The 23,142-nt window shown below is 37.1% G+C and overlaps 1 protein-coding gene across 2 annotated transcripts in view; it reads right to left on the reverse strand.

Moving 5' to 3' along the window:
• Positions 1-316: 316 nt before the first annotated feature.
• Positions 317-23,142, reverse strand: part of Mlh1 (DNA mismatch repair ATPase Mlh1) — a 58,066-nt gene continuing 35,240 nt past the window's right edge. For both annotated transcript variants that reach the window (XM_089244231.1, XM_089244232.1), the window contains 6 exons: positions 13,121-13,227; positions 7,165-7,273; positions 4,823-4,886; positions 2,383-2,547; positions 1,611-1,799; positions 317-529 (listed from right to left, as the gene is read on the reverse strand). In XM_089244231.1, coding sequence (XP_089100357.1) covers positions 365-529; positions 1,611-1,799; positions 2,383-2,547; positions 4,823-4,886; positions 7,165-7,273; positions 13,121-13,227 — 799 coding nt within the window. In that variant the 3' untranslated portion in view covers positions 317-364. The remainder of the gene's footprint in view (positions 530-1,610; positions 1,800-2,382; positions 2,548-4,822; positions 4,887-7,164; positions 7,274-13,120; positions 13,228-23,142) is intronic.

Genomic DNA, 23,142 nt, shown 5'->3' on the forward strand with positions numbered 1-23,142 from the left:
TCTAATCAACTTATTTAAAATTTTTAGGAAAAAGAAAATTAATCTTGTATTTCTTGTTTTGTGAATCATAGAAACCGATTATAGATTCCTGTATAGAAAGCGTACCAGTACATACTGTGCTTCGAATTCTCGCTTAATAAAAAATATCTTCTTAGGTTATAAAGTTTCATATTTGAGAATTTTTCTTTCATCAAATGGTGCATTGTTTTCATTATTTATCTGGTTCAACATTCGAAAAATGTTTTGGAACTTTGACAAACATTTATCAAAACACAAATGAAACACACAAAAATTCCCTTTGATATTTTTAGAGGAATTTTCAACTTTTATAAATTAAAATTTTATTACATGAATTTCTATAACTTCAACATCTTTCAAAAACTTTGTACAGATCTGGAAGGTTTGCTATTTGAAGAACAGAAGAATCCTCTGCAAAGTGTTTAGGAGGTTGAAGTGATGACTTAAGAGCAGGGTAGACAACGTGTTCAACTGTCCATATCCACGTGCTTTCATTACTGTTATCACCAGCCTAAGAAATGATTTAAAATAAAATACTTATACATTGCTATATCTGTACGAAGTTTATCTCAGCCTTTGGTCAATTTGTGTCTTTTCTTACAGTGCTTCCTAGTGTTTTATAAAATTATACTCAAATTTTTTGGCTATACCCGGAATAAATGAAACAACTTTCCATAGAAATCATGTTTCAGCAAACAAAATTATCTTCATTAGTTGAGATATGACTAATGGGGACAATATGAATATTGGGCTATGAATTTCTCATGCAAAATTAGGGAAACAAAAATTTACATTTGAAAATAATTCAATATCAGATAAAACAAACAGCATGTTACTGGCTAAATATTACTTTCTAATGCTTAAAATCAACCGAATGATGTATATGTACTATTTAAAACATTGTTTTAACCAGTCAGATGATTATGATGGCATATGCCGCCACGACGATTTTTATCGAAGTATTTCAATAATTTTTGTTAATGATTTAAAAAAACAGTTAAGAACACGAGTAAGTCAGTTTAAATGTATTCATAAAAAAATTTAATCAGAAAAATGTATTGTATTAGCTTCAAACTTTAAAAAAAGGAAAAAAGCGAGAAATTAATTGAACAGCTGACTGGTTAAGGATACAGTTATACAGGATGATTCAAAACTCAATCTACAAACTTTTAGGGGAGGTAGAAAAAACAAAACAGAATCACATAGCAATGTATGACTGGAAACCTCAACCTGATCAACTGGAGGATAAATAAAGATGCAGGCAGAAATGACAAGTCAATAATGGGTGGGAAAAACTTTATTTAGTGATACTTTACGTGTACACATTAAGTTTCAGAACAAGTGCCCAAAGTTCTTAAGTTCTTCAAAATAATTGAGTCAGTTCTGCTTTTTTTGTGATTCTGTTTTGTTTTTGTGTTTTCTACCTTTCGTAAAAGATTGTATGTTGAGTTTTGAATCACCCTGCATATATGTATGGAAACTTTAAGCCAGTCAAAACTCTACTTAATTTTGAGAGGAGGGGGTAACAAAAATTAAAAAAATTGCTTAAGAAAAACAAGTTATGGAAAATATTATTCTTCACTAGATCTTACTCCTTCAGAGAACAAAGCGTCTGTTTGGAATGCATAAAAATTTGCAGTCTCCCGGCAGAATGTCTCAAAACACTCTTTCTCTGTGGCCCATTCTACTTCTGTGGCCAAGCGAAGGATGAACATGGGTAGCCTAAGCATTTGTGGGATGTACTTGTCAAGAAGCAAAGGTATTGTTAAGAGATATCCTTCCTACAAAATCACACACACAGAAAAGAGATAAAAACTGATTAGAAAAATAGAATGAAATTTGAATTAATGAACTTATTGATTTGACACAAATTTAAATCAATACATAGATTTTATATGGATAAAACTTCTGGTACATAGTGTTAAAGGGTTAACAAGGCCAGAAATATTGTACATACCACTCTTAAACATACACATTTTTGTGTGTGCCGTTCATTCACTGTTCTCATTTGTGGTTACCGGGCATCTATTCAAAGAAACCTTGCAGTGACCCCAAAATTGTTACTTAAACTATATGCATGCAACTATAATTTATGCATTTTTAAATGCATGCTTTTTTTCTAATTTAATTGCTTTTCCAAATTTTTTTTGTTTTGAAAAATGAAAATTCACCCTCCCTTGAGAGTCTGTTGTCATTTTCGATTCATTATATGGGCTTGAAACCTGTCAATGCATGTCTAGTGTTATGCCAAATTAAAATCAGTCTTTATCTTAAAATATTTTTCATTATTTGAAACTTTTTTTGGTGGTGAACCTTGCCCTAGCCTGGCCATTACTGCGTTAAATGATGATAAAGACTACTAACATCATTAATTTCCATAGAAAAGTATTCATCCAGCATCTGGGCTTTTGATTTCAACAAATCAACAACATATGAAGCGAGTTGTTCTTTTGGTCCATCAGCTTCACACCACTTACTTTCTTCACAGTCAAGAGCAAGTATTACTAGTTCATACAGTGGTGCTGGATTCTGTAAAGGGGAAAAAACTCATTTTGCAATAACTGAATTGAAAACCTTAAAAAAATGTTAATTTATACAAAATTAAAAGATAATAAAATAATATAAAATTAAAATTCCTGAATCTCAAAATAAATGTCAAAAGTTCATTGAATACAAAATGTTTGTTAAATTATACTGTCATAAAGGTACAGTAGATTCTGCCTAATACAGTGGAATCTCGATAACTCGACTATCCAGATAACTTGACATCTATTATTCCCTTGGTTGGCCCAATACTAATTTCAATGAAGGGGAAATTCTCTAACTTGACACATGTTTGGCTTAACTCCCCTTAAGTCGACTACGATTTTTGTCCCTTTACCACGACTGGTTTTTACAATTGGCCTTGTGTTATCAGTTCTAAGAATTTTTTGACATTGTTCATGGGTATTTGGACAATCCTTTGTTTCTTAATTCTCCATGATGGGTCCTTTTTTTGCATTGGCGGTGGGGTGCATGTGAAGAATGATTGTTTGAAAGCTGTTGGTCGGTTCATCATTTTGGTGGCGTTTCCAAAAAAGGTCTCTCACTTCTTCTCATGGTCAAAAGTGTGGGTGATCCCTAAAATGTGGTGTGCTTGTGCTCCCTATTGGATGTTGACAATCAAAAACCTTGACATCAAAAGTTGAAATTTTCAAAAAACTAGAATCGGGAAAAACTCTAAGTGAACTCGCTGAAGAATATGGAGTTGCACGGAACACCATTTCATCATTTGAAAAAAATGAGCGAAAATATTTTCCAGCATTTGAATTTTCTGATGAACCAAGCGGAAAACGCAAACCAAGAAATCAGAATTCAGCAATGTAGAGGAAGCAACTATTTTGTGGTTCAAATCTCTTGATCTCACTCAATCCCATTATCAGGATCAATAGAAAGCAAATCAATTCAAGAGAAAGCAAAAGATTTAACAAAAAGTCTCAATCAAAGAAATTACCTATCTATCATATATACACCTATTATCTAATCTACCACACCTTAAGTATGAAAACTTTTCACAGAAAATTAGACAAAAAATTTGCAATATTGTGACTGTTAGAATGGACACAAAAATTTCTGTTTTAGAGACAGTTGAAATGATTGATTCTGCATGGAACTCAGGCACGAGTGCCACGATTCGAAACTGCTTCCGCCATGCTGGTTTTTGATCTGAGTCTTTGTAAAACGATTATTTCTCCGAAGATTCCTCCCAGATTAAGTGTGTAGAAAGCATAAATAGCACTATGGGTGATTGTATCGACGATGAATTAGTGAGTATTGGCTCTGATCTTGTAACTTCAGGACTTTTAGAAGATGACAACATTCTAGAATCAATCAACCAAAGCAAGTGCTTTGTTTCAAAGAAATAGAATCAGAAACTTCAGACGAAGAAGTATCTGCACCATCTCTCCATGATGCATTAAAAACTCTGTGATATGTCGCTTCCTGCACAGTCAGGAAAAAGCCAAACAATTGTGGGAAAAAAACTGAATAGTGTAGAAGAATTTTTGTTTTCTCTTTGGAAAGAAAAACAAGCAAATATACTTGATTATTTTTTATGAGGTAAATTTTTTTTATATGTTTTGATTCTATCTTGAAACAACCCCGAATTAAAATGAATGAGAATTAGTATTTTATTTAATACAATTGTTAGAATGCATATAATTACATGCACAAAAACAATCAGACAAAAATTTAGAGTGAAACCCTGCTAACTCGACATCCGCTTAAGTAGACATGTTTGTCGATACTTTTGGAGTGTCAAGTTACAGAGAGTCTACCGTAGAATCATTTTTGTAAGTAGATGATTAGGTATTTGCATTATGCCTGAGAATAAACTCCCAATTCCTCCAATACTACTGGTTGGCATCATCATCAGGAGAAATCAGATGAAACTGAAATGAACAGTTACTGCCAGCCTTCACTCAACTGAACCGTGGAAAATGTTACTTTCCTTTGATTTTCTTGAATTGGTTGTTTACTGATTAATCCAGAATACATGGTATGGTAAGCAAGTCAAGTCCAATCGAGCAGTCAGTCTGAAAATAGCCCTACATTTCTGCATATAAAGGCCAGTAAAATAGCCAGAATGAAACAAATCAACAAACAATATGGACAAATGTGAAAATTATTAATATTTGTGGTGAATAAATGACTAATTTTCATTCAATTAGAATCCAAACTTTCAGATCTGTCGTATATGTTATAACATCGTATGGTTTATAACATCTGAAATGTTTCAGAGCAAGTTTATTTTTAATGTACTCACGCTCAGGCGCAGAGCTGCAAAGTTGCTGAAATCTTTGAGCATTATTTGATAGAATAATTCTTCACTATAAGGAAAAAAAAATCCATTAAATGATTATAAAAGTAAAAAAATATGTATTGTTTGCTGATCAATACATTGGTTTACCAAAGTTAGTCATTTTATAATTTCCCCCCCCCCCCACAACTGAAAGTTCTTTCTTATGGAAAGCTTTATGTGAAATAAAGGTAATAAGGTGACCGAGATAATATATCAAAGCGCTCAGTGTTGAATGGCATTGTATCATTTTAACTTCATAAATTTTATCATATGTATGACTTCAAGTTTTATTTTTTTTCACTTAACTTTCTAATCACTTTAATTATACAGCAGCTTATAAAGAACCCACAATTAATGAGAGTCTGAACATTTATGAAGGAATTAATGTTTGGTACAATGTTTGTAATTGAAATTCTCTCACCCTTGGCAAGCATTTTTCTCTGAATTTCAGATTTAATAAGGAAACTACAAGGTGAATTTCAAAACAAATCTGGTAAAACTTTGAATTGTCAGTAACTTGCATTATGTGCATTTTGCAAGGTGAACAAAAGTTTTAAATAAATTTTGAGTAGATGAACTTGTGATAACACAAGTATGATATACAGGTATGTATATTTAAGCCTCCAAGACAAGCACTCATCTATATGGGATTTGTGTATTCATATTTTCTGTCAAGCATCACATGATGCTGACAGGGTTCTTTCTTTCACTGAGGGCAAGGCTGTCTTACTGAGTTCAGGGGCCCAGGCTCACGCCTTTAACAGGGTTCCTTCTATTATTTTAATTGGAAGACAAAATTAAACACAAATATTGTATGTGTATATTTATGCATGGAAACCTCAATAGTTTAGGGACTCTTGTTTGATTTAAACTCCTTGCCAGGTCCTTTGGATCCCATTCATTAAGGTGCCGCTGACTACATGGGTGGCATTCATAGTCCATGAAAGGCTACTACTACTCAACCGTACTTGTAAACATTTCTCTGGGAATTAGAATTAAATTTAAAAGTTTAAACATAGGCACTACGAAAAGATCAATATTGACCAGATTAGAGTTGAGCACAAACAAAATTGTAGACTGGGTCAGGTTGACAAGTCAGCCATAGCAGAGCATGCCCTGACCAAGGGTCACAAAATTCTTTTCGCGAACACCCAAATGCTATCGAATGACATGAGATATTTTCCACGTATTTTTAGAGAAGCAATAGAAATTCAAAAGCACAAGAACTGCTTCAACAGAAAGGAAGAGAGGATTAAAATCAACAGTGCTTGGTTTCACATTTTAAAAATGATGAGATTGAAACTCAAACATCATCCAGAGCCCTTAGGAACAACTTCGGCCTATGGGGAAAATCTGGCTCACCAGACCAATCCCGACGAGGCAGTGCAACTCAAGCAAAGAGAAGGCATAAATAGTAGCCTTTTGCCCGCCGTTACATAATTCTTGAAAATGTTTGCCACTCGTGCGAATGAAACATCAAAAGACAAAACTGTACTTCAGGGCAGCCAAAAAAACCTGAAAACTTTTAAATTTAATTCTAATTTACACAATGGCCACGAAAGCCTTTTTTGTTTCATTTCTCTGGGAAATTTACAACAAATTGTTGCATTCTGGAACGTTTCTGTATACGTGTGGCCTTAACATACTTATAATGTCAGAATTATGCATGTTTTGTGTTATACTAGTGCTGCCACCTGTCTTCCATGTTAGAAGTGAAAGTGGTAAGTTCCTGAATTTTTGTGTTATGCACATATTGTGTTGAAAGAGTGTTTTTCTTTCAAATATAGAACAACTCAGGTGTATCATCATCTGTGGGCGATTTACTACCTAGTGAGTTGTGCTGGAAATGTGTGTGTGTACCTAACAGTCTGAGTGCGTATGCAGTGTTGTTTGATTTTTCAGTGCCGCCATCTATATTTCAGAAGTGAAGTGGGTGATGTGTTATGATTAAATTACATTTGTACTGTTTGTAGGTCTGTTGCCCTCTGTGGCGAGACTTTTTACAGGGGAGATCGGTGAAAGAGTGTCTGCACTCTGTGGAGAGACTTCTTTGAATGCGAGATCGGTTACAGAAAATCAACTTCAGCCAACCAACCACTGTGGCACCAATAGGGTCCGAACCTGGGTCTTCATAATGTGAGTCCATCATGATACCCGCACAAAAAACTACACTGAAGAGCACTACTGCAAAGCTTAGTGATTATTGTTATATTGGGATTTCACAGTGTGTATTATAGATTTTATATTTGAGATTAAACAAAAGAACACAAAAACTTCAAGCGGAAGAAAAAATCCCACAATTTTACCTGAGTTTTAAAGTGTTGGCAATATATAACTTTGTCTGGTGCTGGAAGAGAGCTAATTTATAGTCAACACACCCAACAAAAGTATGATTCTGTATAATATCCAGCAAACCTAGAAGAAAAATAATATAAAACATCAGTGAAAAAAAAAGCTGTTGGAGTAATGAATGCCATTTTTTCGTGGTATGATATAATTTCGTGGGTATTTGGGCGTTAGTGTTAGCAAACAGTGTATACTTTTTTGACGGATTTTCTCAGTAATTTTTGTTTTTTTCATTTGGGCCTGATTGTTTTAGTGTTAGTGAATAGAAATAGTTAGCTAATATTAATAAGTATATAAATTGTACTTTGCATTGTAATACTTTCTACGGGTGTGTTGTATTCTTTACATATATATTTCTTTTGTTTGATTAAGTGTTGAGCATTTTATTTTACTTAATTTTTTGTATAATCCTTTATATATATTTTGCATTGTAATGTATTTTAGGTTATTTTAATTTTCTGTTAACGTTTCTCATTTTCCTATTTTGTAAGTATCATTATCTAGTTTTCAGCAATAGTGTTAGTATGCCTTGACCTCGATTAGTGTTGTGTAGAGCTTGTGACGGGAGGTTTCCTTAATCTAGGGGGATAGTACCTGAAAGTTTCAAGTGTAAGAAGTGTTTGGATAGGGCAAGGTTGAAGCGCTAATGGGAGAGAGTTAGGGTTTTAGAGGGTCTGGGTATAATGGAGCCACCTGTTGTCAAAGAAGCAATCTCCAGAAACAACAGTTTAGAGGGCGTCGTGGATGAGGTAGAAGGGGAATTGTGATAGGGTTTAATTATTGGCAGTTCTATGGTTAGGGAATTGGGGAACAGGTTGCACAAGGATTTTCTGGGTTTTGAGCACTGTTTTCTTCTTGGGGGGAAGATTAGCAATGTTCAAGATGGTTTTCATCGTCAAAAATTCCCTGGGCGGGTAATCCTGTGAATAGGAGCGAATATTAGTGAGTCTCTGTCAGAGTACCAGGACTTAATATTATTTGTTGGGAAGTTCAGACGTGGCAGTGATTCCAGTACTGCCAAGGGGTATTAGGGTGTATAGGAGCATGATCCACCACTTCAACTTAGGCCTGAAGGACATTTGCTCTTCACTTGGGGTTGCGTTTTTGGAGCTTCCAGCATTCAGATAGGTGACTTTGTTGGGATTGGATTCACTGAATAGAAGTGGGGGGGGGGGGGGTCCAAGGAGGTTTATGATAGACTTAGGTCAGGTTTTTCACTCCCAGACCATGTAGACGGGAATGCCGTCACAACGGCATTAGTTAATGCTAATCACAACAGTACTAATGGGGAATTACCCACCTCTGACTGGGATGGCTTCTTGATTGGCACTGAATCACTGGGCAAATCAAAATGTGTGCTAATTAATACCAGGAGCTTGGATAATGAGAAAGATTTTTTAGAAACTATGATAGTTGTGGAGGGTCTAGATCTTATAGCCATTATATAATCTTGGGGAAACAATGGCAGGGGTGGGAAGTGACCAAGTCCATTTCGGAGCAGCTTTGGAGCAGCAAAATTCAGGATTTGGAGCAATTTTGGAGCAGCAAATTCAGGATTTGGAGCAATTTTGGAGCAGCAAAATATGGGATTCGGAGCAGATATTTATAAATTGGAGCAGTGAAATTAACAAGAATATTTTCGTTAACCCTCAACCCTTTTCGAAATAAAACTGCACTGTCTTTTGTTATCAAACATCTTTTCGTCAGCTTGATTTTTGTTTTTGGTGTTTTAGGCTTTTGACACCTTGTTTGAAAGAGCGGCTGTCATAAAAAATTTTGCACCCGTCTATTTAAGATAATTTTTGCTTACTGAAGGCACTATTTGCTGCCTTGAACAGCAGCACTTCAAATGAGCTAAAAAAAATTTATAAGTTTTAAATTTTTTTATACTTGGAAAAAAATTGTTGCAAAATGGGAGAGAATTTCGGAAGAATCAACTCTATGTTTGGCGATTCAGCACTCATTATCTGGCGAGATTGGCGATCTGATACTCACTATTTGGCGATATTGACGATTTAACGCTCGTTATTCGGCAACATTGGCGATTTAACGCTCGTTATTCGGCAACATTGGCGATTTAACGCTCGTTATTCGGCAAAGTTTCTAAACTAACATTCGTAATTCGGCGAACATGCGCTTTTTACTCCCGGAATGAAAATTTTTTTCACGAAACATCGGGATTTAACACAATGACAATCGACTACAGTAATTTCTGCTGCTTCCAGTGACTACTTTTTTTTAAACGGAAACACTCGAATTTGCACTTTAAAGCTGAAAGGCATTGCAAACCATCTTCAGTTCCACGATCACGGACAATATCGGGGTTTCGCGATGGAAAGCCCGATCAGGGGCCGATAGTTTTAGTGGAATAAAACAGAAAGAATGTTTCGTGGCTAGCAGGCAAGGGCGTCGGAAGCGTTTCGAATCTGTGGGTGCCCATCTTGAGATTCATGTAGGAAATTTCGATTTTTGAATCAATTCTGTGGGTGCTCGGACCCATTCTACAAACTTCCGTGGGTGCTCGAGCACCCCCGGCTCCGACGCCACTGCTAGCAGGAACAAAAATTTTTTGGCGTCCTTTCCGAAATTCCGGGCATACTGAAGTAAAATTCGCTATTTGGCGCAGAAAAATGCGAAAATACGCTATTGGAGCAGGATGGCGCAATATATTAGTTTTGGCGCAGTGCGGCGCAATTGGCGCAGAGTTCCCACCCCTGCAATGGGGATGAATCTTTCTTACACATCTCAGAATAAGATACTTTTTTGAGAAATAGATCTGATAGGAAAGGGAGTGGAGTGTTGATATACGTGATATCACGTTTGAAGGCTAGAGAGTGTAACGTGCAGAGAAGTGATATTGAAACTATATGGGTTGAGCTTGAAAACAAAAGACAAACTTATTGTTGGGGTTTGTTACAATCTTCCGAATAGGGATCCAAACTTCACGATGAAATTTCCTACATGTGTAAGCATAAGAGGGTTGTCATATTAGGGGATTTCAAGTGCCCGGGTATCAATTGGGAGAACCTTACAGCTAGAGATCAATATGAAAGAGACTTTCTTAAGTTGGTGCTCGATAATTTTTTGTATCAGCATATATCAGAAGCCACTAGTGGTACTGCTATTTTGGATTTAGTTCTCACTAGTTTCGAGGATCTTGTTGAACATGTTTCGGTGGGAGATGAGTTTTCTCCCAGTGATCATTGTGTCATTAGTTTCCTCTGTATTTTTTCTTCAAATAAGGTTGATAACAAAAGAATGGCTTCTTTTCTTTTTGAGAACTAACTCTGATGTTTTGAGAGAAAGGTTAGCAGGATTTTTCAAAGACCGGTTGCAATCAGTCGGGGGAGGGGGGCAAGTCAATGGGAAGAATTTAGTATGAAGCTGTCCTCTGTTTTGCATGATGTCATACTCTTTGTTCAAAAAAGGCTTATACATCACACCCTCTATGGTTCACAGATAATGTGCGTAACCTTTATCTTGAAAAGAAAAGAGTGTTCAGAGAGTATAAAAGTGGACGAGGTGACATCATTGTTTACTGATAAAAGAAGAGAGTTGAATAAAGTGATAAGGGATAGTAAAAAAGAAGTTGAATCTAGGTTGGCAGATAACATTGGCTCTGACCCAAAATCATTTTTTAGATATGTCAATAATGAATGTAAGGGGACAGTTGGCCCCCTCTTGATAGGAGGGTCAAGCTTAGAGAGCAATGTAAGCATGTGTAGTGCTTTCAATGAGTTTTTTTCATCAGTTTTTTATAGAGAAAACGATATTCAATACACGGATGTTGCATAGGGTTAATAGAAACCTCAAGGATATTCAAGTGGAAGATGTGGTTGTTCTTAAATCTTCTAAAAAATGCATGCGCAAGCAAAGCACCAGGACAAGATGATATCTATCCCAGGGTCCTGAGAGAATGTGCTAATGAATTGTTGGGGCCAGTCGTACAAATTTACAGGAGTAGTGTTGCTGAGGGTATCGTTCCTAAGGGATTGGAAACTTTCTAATGTTGTTCCGATATTTAAAAATGGTAGTGAAAACCGTGTCCAATTATCGTCCAGTGAGTTTGACGAGTTCCCTCTCGAAAATTTTGAAAATTATTATCAAAAGACAATTGGTGATGTAGATAGAAGAAAATAATGTATTGCTGCATGATCAGCATGGGTTCAGAAAAAGGAAGTCATTGTGTTTCAACCTTCACCAACCTTCTTTGCTTCTATGATAATATGACTAAGGCTTAAGGTAAGAGCAAAAATGTAGATGTTGTTTATCTTGATTTCCAGAAGGCATTTGATTGGGTCCAACATAGTAAACTCTTGAAGCGTTTATACGAGATTGGGATGGGGGGAAACTTGCTAAATTAGGTAGAATTGTGGTTAAGAGATAGGTCACAAAGGGTTACGATGAACAGGGAATTCTCTGATTGGACAGGTATCACAAGTGGAGCTCCTCAAGGAGGTGTCCTTGGAAGAGCTGCAACTAGGGAGGAGCAAGTGGGTCTGGTGCCCTTGGCACTGGACCAGAAGGGGCGCAGAATCCCTCCTTTAACTGCTTCTTCTACATGGCAAAGGGGAGCCAAAATGGCAGTTTACGCCGGGTGACAAAGTATTTAGTTGTGACCCTGGTCTTTGGCCTCATAATTTTTTTACTTTTTATCGATAAACTTGATCAGGGTATAGATGAGATTATTAACAAATTCACAGATGATGTGAAGCTAATGGGTGTAGTCTGGAATCAAAGCAATAGGGAGTTGCTCCAGACCAACTTAAACAGGATTGCAGCATGGGCAAATGAACGGAGCATGAGGTTTAGTGTTGACAAGTGCATGGTCACTCGTTTTGGTTTGAACACCCAAGTTTCTCTTACGAGTTGAATGGTGTCACTATCCCGGATGCAACAAGGGTCACCGATTTGGGAATTTTGATTCATGAGTGGCTTAGTTTTTCTGAACATTGTTCAGCAGTGGTCAAAAAATTACATATAATGCTCGGTTTAATTCTCACAAAGGTATCTTCGGGTTCTCCAAAAGTAATCATTCCACTTTTGTGGGGCTTACTTTGTTCTTGATTAGAGTATGTCGTCAGGGTTTGGAGATCATACCTACAGAGGGACATAGACTAGGTTGAGGGGGTGTAGAGAAGAACTATACGTGTCCTTGTTGGCACATGAGGCTTGAGTTATGAAGAAAGACTTCATTTTTTGAATATGTTTACATCGGAAGAATGCAGGTGTTGGGGGGGATATGATTGAAGTGTTCAAAGTTTTCGACGAGATGGATAGGATGGAACATGAATTATTAATACGCTGTCAGTCGACTGCTTCGACAAGAGGACACCAGTATCGATTGGTAAGGGACAATTCTAGGTTGTGGTGTTGCAGGGAATTTTTCTCTAATAGGGTTATTAATAAATGGTATAGCTTACCTACCCCCCCCCTTCCCGGGAGGTAGTAAATTCTAACACAATTGACATGTTCAAAAAGAAGTATGATAACATATTGGGGTAAATCGAGAAGCTATCCATACTTTAGAATAAGACAAACATAAATTTTGGGCATTGTATAATATTTTTAAGTGAGTTGTTGCATTTCAGAAATATATGACATCTATATTTCCTATGGATATTTTTTTCTGAGCCACCTCGTTAGGCATTTTGCCTGTTGTTTCCTTGTATTTGTACTTTCAATATTTTTTTAACGTATAAATTTTTAGGAATGAAAATAAAGAAAAATAGAAATATATACCAGCTTTTGTTTTATTGGTATTCACACATCTAATATCTCTTAATGATGCAAATTGTCGATGAGATGGAGAAAAGCTGAGTTGATATGCTAATTCAAAAGAGGCCAAGACAATACTATTCACTACATGTTAGTCTTTTTACCCCATTAACAGAAACAGATCATTCACAAACATACCAGGGTGACATGATTCGGAAACTTCTCTCCTTAAATTCAATACGCTATCTAATTGGATTTCGACTCTTGTTGGCAGATCCTCTACCTCCATATCATCTATGCTTTCACTGAAAAGTAACCAAAAATAAAGTTTATTTATATTTATCATTATACAGGGTTATATAAAACTATAAATGCAGAATGGGTGGGGGAGGGTTTAAAGTATAAAGTAAGAAAACAGTGTATAGTGCCGTTAAAAGTGTTAAAAGTGCAGATAATGTATATCAGGTAAAGTTTGTGGGAGGTGCAAAAAAGTAATAACATTATTGTGCAACATGGTACTGTATCAGTCACTAGACCACATTAACAAGGAAAAAAAAGTCCCCCTCCCCCCACAAGACACCTGTAATAAATATACTTAGCCATTTAAAAGGCTAAAACCTAAAGGTGTTATTTTGATATCATGTAGTGGCAATGGCACTTTTGTAAACACAACGTTTTTGTGTCTCGAGCGAGTAAGCTGTTTGTGCATTTTTACGCCGGAGCTTAGATTATGTATCTCTACATTTAACGTAATAAATAATCAGTTATATTAATGTTAAACCAGTTCTGGAAACATTATTTATAAAAAATGGTGACGAGGAAGTGTTCCGGTAAAGGTAAATAAATCGAACCTTGTACGCGCTGAAAAAGAAACTGATTACGCTACAGCTACAATGTCGAAAGTAGGCTTAGTTGGTCAGTTGTCGATTTACGATGATGCCAATGAAGATTTTGACTTGTACATTGAACGGCTTGAGCAGTATTTGCTAGCTAATGAAGTGGAAGATGAAAAATGCATGATTGTTGATCTCCGTCCTCGGTGCTAAAACATATACAAATACAAAGCCACAACAGGCAAATTGCCCAACGAGGTGGCTGACTTAAGAACATCATGGATCCCGAGAAATTTTTTGGAGGCTCTACCTACTACTGCTACACCACACATGCACCCCCCCCCCCGCGGAACCCCCAACGAATCGGTACATGCGGGAATGTGCGTGTAGTGAAACCTGACGTGAAATTTTTTTTTTGTTTCTCTGCAATGCTTGTTATGTGTAGTGCTGCCATCTGCCACCAGTTTTTCTAACTATGAGTGAAGTGTTATGATTGAATGATTTATCGTTGTAGGACTGTTGCTCTCTGTGGCGAGACTTTTTAACGGGGAGATCGGCTCGCATTTGCGCCTTGAAGTTGGGAACCACAGAAAACCAACTTCAGCCGACCACCACTGTGGGGTTCGAACCCAGATCCTCGCATCGCGAGTCCGTCACTATAACCACTCGACCACCACAGCGTCTATCCAAGGACTGTGAGTATGAAGAGCTCGTCAAATTGCTTCAAGAACATTTTTGTCCTGCACCGATTACTATCGCTGAAAGATTCAAGTTTCACCGACAAAATCAAAAGGAGGGTGAAAGCATCACTGAGTATTTGGTGGAATTAAAACGGCTTGCATCAACGAGCGTTTTTGGCGATTTTTTTGAACGAGGCTTTGCAGGATAGATTCGTTTGCGGTATTCGCTGCGAGGCAATTAAAATACGTCTACTGGTAAGAAAAACTTTGAAACTTGCAGATGCCATTGACATAGCTGTAGCAATGGAACTCGCTGAAGAAGGTTCTAGTAATACCAAGGTTACAGCGGCTGGACTCTCATCGAATGTAAACAAAGTGGGAAAATTGCCTTTTCATCAAAATAAGCCAAGATGGAGTAAAGGTGTTCATGGAAACAAATCAAGTTCTCAGAAATGCCATCGATGTGGTACATCACAAAATGCCGAAAAGTGTAAATACAAAAATTCTAGGTGCCATGCCTGCAATAAAATTGGACATATTTCTCCAGTATGCAAGTCAAAGCAGAAAAATTTCTCTGCTAAATGGTATCTACTGCAGATAAATTGGACACTGAAGAGCTTAATTTATTTTCAGTGAATTCAATTAATAAATTGAATAAAGAATCTCGTTTCTTGGTTAACGTACAGATCTGTGGTAAACAATTGGAAATGGAGTTAGATACTGCGGCAGATGTAGCCATTATCTCCGAGTGTTGGCGGAAGAAACATTTACCTCATGTTGTTCCCAAGTTTACAAATGTATTTCTTAAAGATTACAATCAAAATCCTATCGATGTTTCCGGGGAGGTGATTGTAGATGTCACTTATGAAAACCAGACCTCCACGTCCCGTGCTGTAATTGTTAAAGCCGATCGACAAGCATTGTTTGGAAGGGACTGGATAAAATGTTTCAAGTTGAATTGGCCTAAAATATTTTCCATACGCAAAGTGAATGAATCCGGTGATCCTGCCAAGAGACTGACTGATAAATATTACAAGCTTTTCGAGGAAAGTTGTGAACCAATTATTCATATCAAGGCAACATTGAAAATGAAGGAGCATGTTCAACCAGTTTTTTGCAAATCACGTCCTGTGCCTTATTCATTGAAGGTGAAAGTTGCCAAAGAAATTCAGAAATCCGTACAACGTGGAGTTTGGAAATTTGTGGAGCATTCTAGTTTGGCAACACCTCTTGTGATTGTGCCGAAAAATAATGGTGATGTTCGACTCTGTGGTGATTTTAGGGTCACTGTGAACAAGTATCTTGATCAAAATCAGTATCCACTGCCTACACAGCAGGATTTGTTTTCGACTCTCAACGGTGGAAAGTATTTTTCAAAGTTGGATTTGAGTCATGCTTACCAACAAATCGAACTTGATCAACGATCTCAAGAATGTCTTACTCTCAACACTCACCTAGGTTTAGTAAGCCCATCGAGATTGTTGAACGGCATAAATAATGCATCTGCAATTTTTCAATCATCAATTGAAAAGATCCTTCAGGGTTTGCAATCAGTGATATGTTTTCCAGATGATATTTTGATTTCTGGTGATACAATTGATGCACATTTGAAAACATTAGAGAATGTATTTCAACGATTTTCTGATTATAATGTCAAACTTAATTTATCAAAATGTAGTTTTTTGCAAGAAAGTGTAGAATTTCTTGGCCATATAATTGACAGTCAAGGTATTCATCCTACTGATGAAAAGATTAGGTGCATTAAGCAAATGAAAGCTCCCACTAATGTCACTGAACTCAAGTCATTCTTAGGTCTCTTGAACTATTATTCAAAATTCATTAAAAATTCTGCTATGCTATTGGGTCCTTTATATGAATTGCTTCATAAGGACACACCATGGAAATGGTCGTCTCAATGTGAAGAAACTTTTCAGAAATGTAAAAACATTCTATCATCAGATGCAGTACTTGTCCATTATGATGAAACATTGCCATTACGAGTATCTTGTGATGCTTCCCCATTTGGTTTAGGAGTTGTTTTATCACATGTCATAGACAATAAGGAATGTCTAATAGTGTATGCCTCTAGAACGTTAACTAAAGCTGAACAAAATTACTCTCAAATTGAAAAAGAGGCAGGAGCAATCATTTTTGCTATAAAAAAATTTCAGCAGTATTTGTTTGGTAAACCTTTTGTATTGGTAACTGACCATCGCCCCTTAATAAGCATTTTTGCACCAGACAAAGGTATCCCTGTAATTGCGGCAGCTAGGCTGCAGAGGTGGGATTTGTTATTATCTTCATTCAAGTATTTTATTGAGTACAAAAAGGGTTCTGATCATGCTAATGCTGATGGATTATCTCGTGCTCCAGTAGAATCTGAGACAGATGCACAATCTGATGTATTTAAGATTTCATATTGTGAGGATTTGCCAATAACTAGTTCAGATATTACCAAGGCAACTCGCAATGACCCAATTTATGGTTGGCTTTGAAGTATGTTCAGAATGGTTGGCCTGAAAGACTCGATATTGAGGCTTTAAAACCATTTTTCATACGAAGGGATCAGTTGTCCGTGGACTGTGGTCGTCTTCTATGGGGAATGCATGTGATCATTCCAGAAAAGTTTAGAACATGCTTATTAGATTTACTGCATGAGACACATTCTGGAATTTCCAAGATGAAAGCTATTGCCAGAAGTCATACTTGGTAGCCACAATTGGATAAACAAATCAAAAATCTTGTTCAATATTGTTCTGCATGTCAGAAAGTAAGCAAAGCTTTGCCAGGAACCCCACTTCAACCGTGGGTATGGTCCAAATTTCCATGGGATAGAGTGCATATTGACTTTGCTCAAAAAGATCAAAAGAATTATCTTTTGGTTGTTGATAGCCACTCTAAATGGTTGGAAGTGATACAAATGCCTTCTATTACTTCTGTTAGTACCATTGATGCTTTGCAACAGTTATTTTCTAGATACGGTTTACCGTCAGAGTTGGTTTCTGAGAATGGTCCTCAATTGGTTTCAGAGGAATTCAGATCTTTTTTAAAATCTAATGCAGTTATTCATACTCTGATACCAACATATCATCCTCAATCTAATGGACTCGCAGAAAGGTCAGTACAGACTTTCAAGCATGCATTGTCAAAAATGCAAAATGATCCAAATGATCATAGATCATTGAGTAAGAAAGTTTCTCAATTCCTGATGACATATCGTTCTACACCTCGTTGTACAACTGGTGTATCACCCGCTGAATTGTTTTTGCCTAGACAACTCAGAACACCATTCTCTCTTGTACATCCCAGTGTTCAAGCAAGGGTAAAAAAACAACAAGATTCACAAAATCAAATTGTATTATGACCGTAGTCATAATGCAAAAAGGTATTTTCAACCTGGTCAGAAAGTTTTTGTTCGATCCAGTAAGAATCATCAGTGGAGTCGGGGAACTTTGGTGGAACCCAAGGGAAGCAAGATATGGATTGTTAACATCGCTAGTGAGAAATATCTTGCTCACATTGATCAGTTACGCCCTGATCATGCTTATAATCCAGTGACTACTGATAGTAGTGAATGTGATATTCCTAGGAAATCAATTGCGAGTGAAAGATCTATTACACATGTTCCTGTTGATGAGAACATCACTCATTCATCACTTCCAAATCCCAGTGATGACAGCGGATCTTCATCTAGCTATGACAATTGTATTCCTGTGTCAGATGTCAAAGACAGTGGAGTGAATTCTTCTACTCTTGATAAGAACTGTGCAACAAAAAGTGATTCGGTGAATCATGATATTGCTGATAAAAGTACTGTACCAGTGACTCGTTGATATCCATTGCGTGAGCGGAAAAAGCCTTCACGTTTGATTTATGAACATTAACTTCTGTTTTGCATTCATATAATCATCTATGTATTTCATATTTTTTGGGGGAAGTATTGTAATAAATATACTTAGCCATTTAAAAGGCTAAAACCTAAAGGTGTTATTTTGATATCATATAGTGGCAACAGCACTTTTGTAAACACAACGTTTTTGTGTCTCCAGCGAGTAAGCTGTTTGTGTATTTTTACGCCGGTGCCATTAGATTATGTATCTCCACATTTAACGTAATAAATAATCAGTTATACTAATGTTAAACCAGTTCTGGAAACATTATTTATAAAAACATCAAAAAAGTTTCCTAGAGTGACCGCAGTACACACTGGCAACGATGTGTGGAACAATACCACACAGTACTTAATGTCACGTTTCATTGCAAAGACAATGGTCAACTGTCTCTTGTGCAGTTGTACAGTGTCATGTTCATATTCATAGGTGTCATCATATTTTCACTTCAGAATATGGAACACAGATGGCAGCATCAGCATAGCATGAAGCAAGTAAACTGAAGAGCCAAAAAAACTGGTACAGGCATGCGTATGCAAATAAAGAGATATGGAACCAATCCGAGTACGGTCGGCAACGCCTATATAACACAACAAGTGTCTGGCATAGTTGTTAGATCGGTTACTGCTGCTACAATGGCAGGTTATCGAGATTTAAGTGAGTTTGAACGTGGTGTTATAGTCGGCTTATGAGAGATGGGACATAGCATCTCTGAGGTAGCGATGAAATTTGGATTTTCATGTACGACCATTTCACGAGTGTACTGTAAATATCGGGAATCCGGTAAAAAATTAAATCTACGACATCGTTGCAGCCGGAAAAAGATCATGCAAGAACGGGACCAATGACGACTGACGCAAATCCTTAAACGTGACAGACGTGCAATCCTTCCGCAAATTGCTGCAGCTTTCAATGCTGGGCCATCAACAAGTGTCAGTGTGCGAACCATTCAACGGAACATCATCGATATGGGCTTTCGGAGTGCCCATATCGATGACTGCACGACACAAAGCTTTACGCCTTGCCTGGGCCTGACAACACTGACATTGGACTGTTGAGGACTGGAAACACGTTGCCTTGTCTGATGAGTCTCGGTTCCAATTGCTTCGAGCTGATGGACGTGTACGGGTATGGAGACAACCTCATGAATCCATGGACCCTACATGTCAACAGGGGACTGTTCAAGCTGGTGGAGGCTCTGTGATGGTATGGGGCATGTGCAGTTGGCGTGATATGGGACCCCTGATACGTCTAGATACGACTGTGACAGGTACATAAGCATCCTGTCTGATCACCTGCACCCATTCATGTCCATTGTGCATTCCGACAGACTTGGGCAATTTCAGCAGGACAATGCGACACCCCACACATCCAGAATTGCTACAAAGTGACTCCAGGAACACTCTTCTGACTTTAGACACTTCCGCTGGCCACCAAAATCCCTAGACATGAACATTATTGAACATATCTGGGATGCCTTGCAACGTGCTGTTCAGAGGAGATCTCCACCCCCTCTTACTCCTACGGATTTATGGACAGCCCTGCAGGATTCATGGTGTCAATTACCTCCAGCACTACTTCAGACATTAGTCGAGTCCATGCCACGTCGTGTTGCGGCACTTCTGTGGGCTCGCGGGGGCCTTACACGATATTAGGCAGGTGTACCAGTTTTTTTGGCTCTTCAGTGTATAACTATGAATACATTAGGTAGAGTAACCAGACATCCTTATTTTTATGTCATTTCCAGCTTCCCCCCCCCATTAATTCACTTGATTACTGACTGAGTCACTCATATGGTCACTCGTACCATCATTCACATGTTCACTCATACGGTCACACACGTACAGTCAAGGTAGGCAATATGACAGGTGGGGTCAATTTCCGATTCACTTGATTACTCACTGATTAACTCATATGATCACTCACTGGGTCACTAATATGGTCAGGGCAGGTGAAATGTTTGGTGGAAAATTTTCAATTCACTCGATCACTCATGTATTCACTCACTTGGCCACTCATGCGGTCAGGGGAAGCAAAATGTCACGAGTAAATGTCCAACTCACTCGATCACTCATGTGGTCACTCACTTGGTCACTTATACCATCATTCATATGTTCACTCATATGGTCACGCGTATGATCAGGGCAGGCGAAATGTCAGGGGGCAAATTTCCGATTCACTTGATTACTGACTGGGTCACTCATATGGTCACTCACTTGGCCACTCGTACCATCATTCATATGTTCACTCATACGGTAACGCGTACGGTAAGGGCAGGTGAAATGTCTGGGGATAAATTTTCATTTCCCTCTATCACTCATATGTATATTCACTCACCTGGTCACTCATGCGGTCAGGGGAAGCAAAATGCCCTGAGTAAATGTCCAACTCACTTGATCACTCATGTGGTCACTCACTTGGTCACTTGTACCATCATTCATATGTTCACTCATACAGTCATGAGTACGATCAGGGCAGGCGAAATATCAGAGATAAATTTCCGATTTACTTAATTACTCATTGAATCACTCATATGGCTACTCACTGGGTCACTCATATGGTTACTCACTGGGTCACTCATATGGTTACTCACTGGGTCACTCATATGGTCAGGGCAGGCGAAATGTCAGGGCGAAGTTTCCGGGGGCCAAACAAATGTACCGGGGACGAAACGTGCCAGGGGCGAGATGTCGGGGATGAAATATCGGGGCCAAAGGTTCTGTGAACCATCCCAATGTGGGCGCACAGGTGTCCTCCTTTCTGAGTTTTTGAATCTGGTAAGATTAGGGCCACATACAAAAACATATCACATGCACATGCTCCTACACGTACCAAGTTGTTAGCAATTCCTCAGAGGAATGTTTACAAGGTGCATGTATGGTTAAGAAGTTGTGCTGTAAAAATAAATTGCATGTGTAGAATGAGAAGTTATTTAGAAAAATACTGGATACAATATTTATGTAGCAAAATACTGTTGAATTTTTTTTTGAATTTTTCTCACCTATCCTGTGTACATGCATTATTCATACTATCAATAATATCATACAAAGTCCTCTTCCACTCAGTTTTGTGAAAATTTTTTTGGAAAATAAATTCTATTATTTATGTGTAATAATTTTGTCTTCTATGATCAACTTCTAGGTCAACTATAAGTAATTTAGACAGGAAAAAAAAATTCCAGGCACAGTGGAGCTTTGGTTAGCGAGCAATTTGTATAACGAGCAAAAATTTTTAAAAGATTTTGACTCAGTTAATGGGCGGTTCAGTTAATGAGCAATTCACACACACATTTTGCTCTTTTTTCCATTTATTTTCACGTTATCACAACTGAGCTGATGGTTTTTTGCTTTCCCCCACATACGCTATGGAATTTTGGGTAATATTCTCTCCTACAGTCTTCAGTAAGCATGCCTCAGTCAGAAATTTAACACACTTGTGAGTGTGAATATTTATGATACGAAACTAGATGCAACATAGCAGCGATGCATTTGTGCACCTGAAGTTTTTTTTAAAAAATTCTGCTAGGAAAAAAACTGTGGGTTGATTGCATCACTGAACATGACTTTGAGGGGCTAGCTCTTGAACAAAAGCCACTACTTGTCTAAGAGATTTTGTGCTTTGGGACTAGAGGTGCATGAAGATGACATCCAAGAACTAGTGGTGAAAAATGTCTAGAAGTTGACAGTAGATGAATTTATGGATCTCTTTTGCACACACCAGTAAGAGTTCATGGATGGTATCTCGTCTGAGGAAGACAGGAGAAGTCCCTCACATAAATTGAGATTAGAGAGATGTGTAGAATGTGGGAATCTGTGCAAAACTCTGTAGGCCTAGAAAAGAACCACCTAAATAAAGCTGTAGCAATGTGCAAGCAACGAATCTCTTCAATGAACACTGCAATTTACCATTTTCCTAAAAAAGAGGCAAAAGCAAGTGTCATTGGAGATAAGGTTCTTTTTGAAAGTCACCCAAAAATATTAAGTTAAGCAAACAACAGTGAGTCTGTAAATCGTTCTAAACGATAGTCTTCCTCTCTCTCATCGTTTAGAGTAAATTAATTTATAAACATTATTGTATTGTATGTTTATTTATGGCGTTATTTATATTATGTATATTTTATTGCACTATGTATAATTATTATTGTGTTTAATTACTGACATAATGTCATTTTTACTAGACATTTTTATGTGAATGAATAACTGTGGAACAAATTATCAGAATTTCCATTGTTTCTTATTGGGAAGTCTGATTCAAATAATGAGCTATTTGAATAATGAGCACATTGGCAGAACGAATTAAGCTCATTAATCAAAGTTCCACAGTATTATCATTTCAGTTTAAAGTCAAGAGAATAAGTTTTTCTTTTTACTACTGATAGAGTATAATAATTTTCATTACAATGAATAGAATCAGTCAAAAATAAAATAACAGAATCAATTTATTTTAAGTTTCATTTTGTCTTAATCATATGAAACGCAACATATTTAAAAAAAAAGTGAAATCTTGGTCAATATACAGTAAAACCTCAATAAGTCGTCACCTCAAGTTATAGAAAAATTATGACAGCTTAAGCAGAGTGACAACTTAAGCGGAGTGCCATCAGTTTCAATGTGCAATGTTGTGAAAATCATATAAATTTCAAGTAATATGAAATTTATTAAAGTATGAATCAAAATATTATTAATAAAATTTATAGATCGCGAAAGAATAAATAATAGAAATTTTTTACCTTTTTTATCGCTTATTACTTAAATTATTGTGGTGAAATGTACTGTACACTTTGATTTATACTAGTAATTTTTAATTTAGATTAACTT

Source organism: Pholcus phalangioides, unplaced genomic scaffold (assembly GCF_987345545.1).
Source record: "Pholcus phalangioides strain wild (caught in Gottingen) unplaced genomic scaffold, Ppha-v1.0 ptg000015l_1, whole genome shotgun sequence".
NCBI classification, from domain to species: domain Eukaryota; kingdom Metazoa; phylum Arthropoda; class Arachnida; order Araneae; family Pholcidae; genus Pholcus; species Pholcus phalangioides.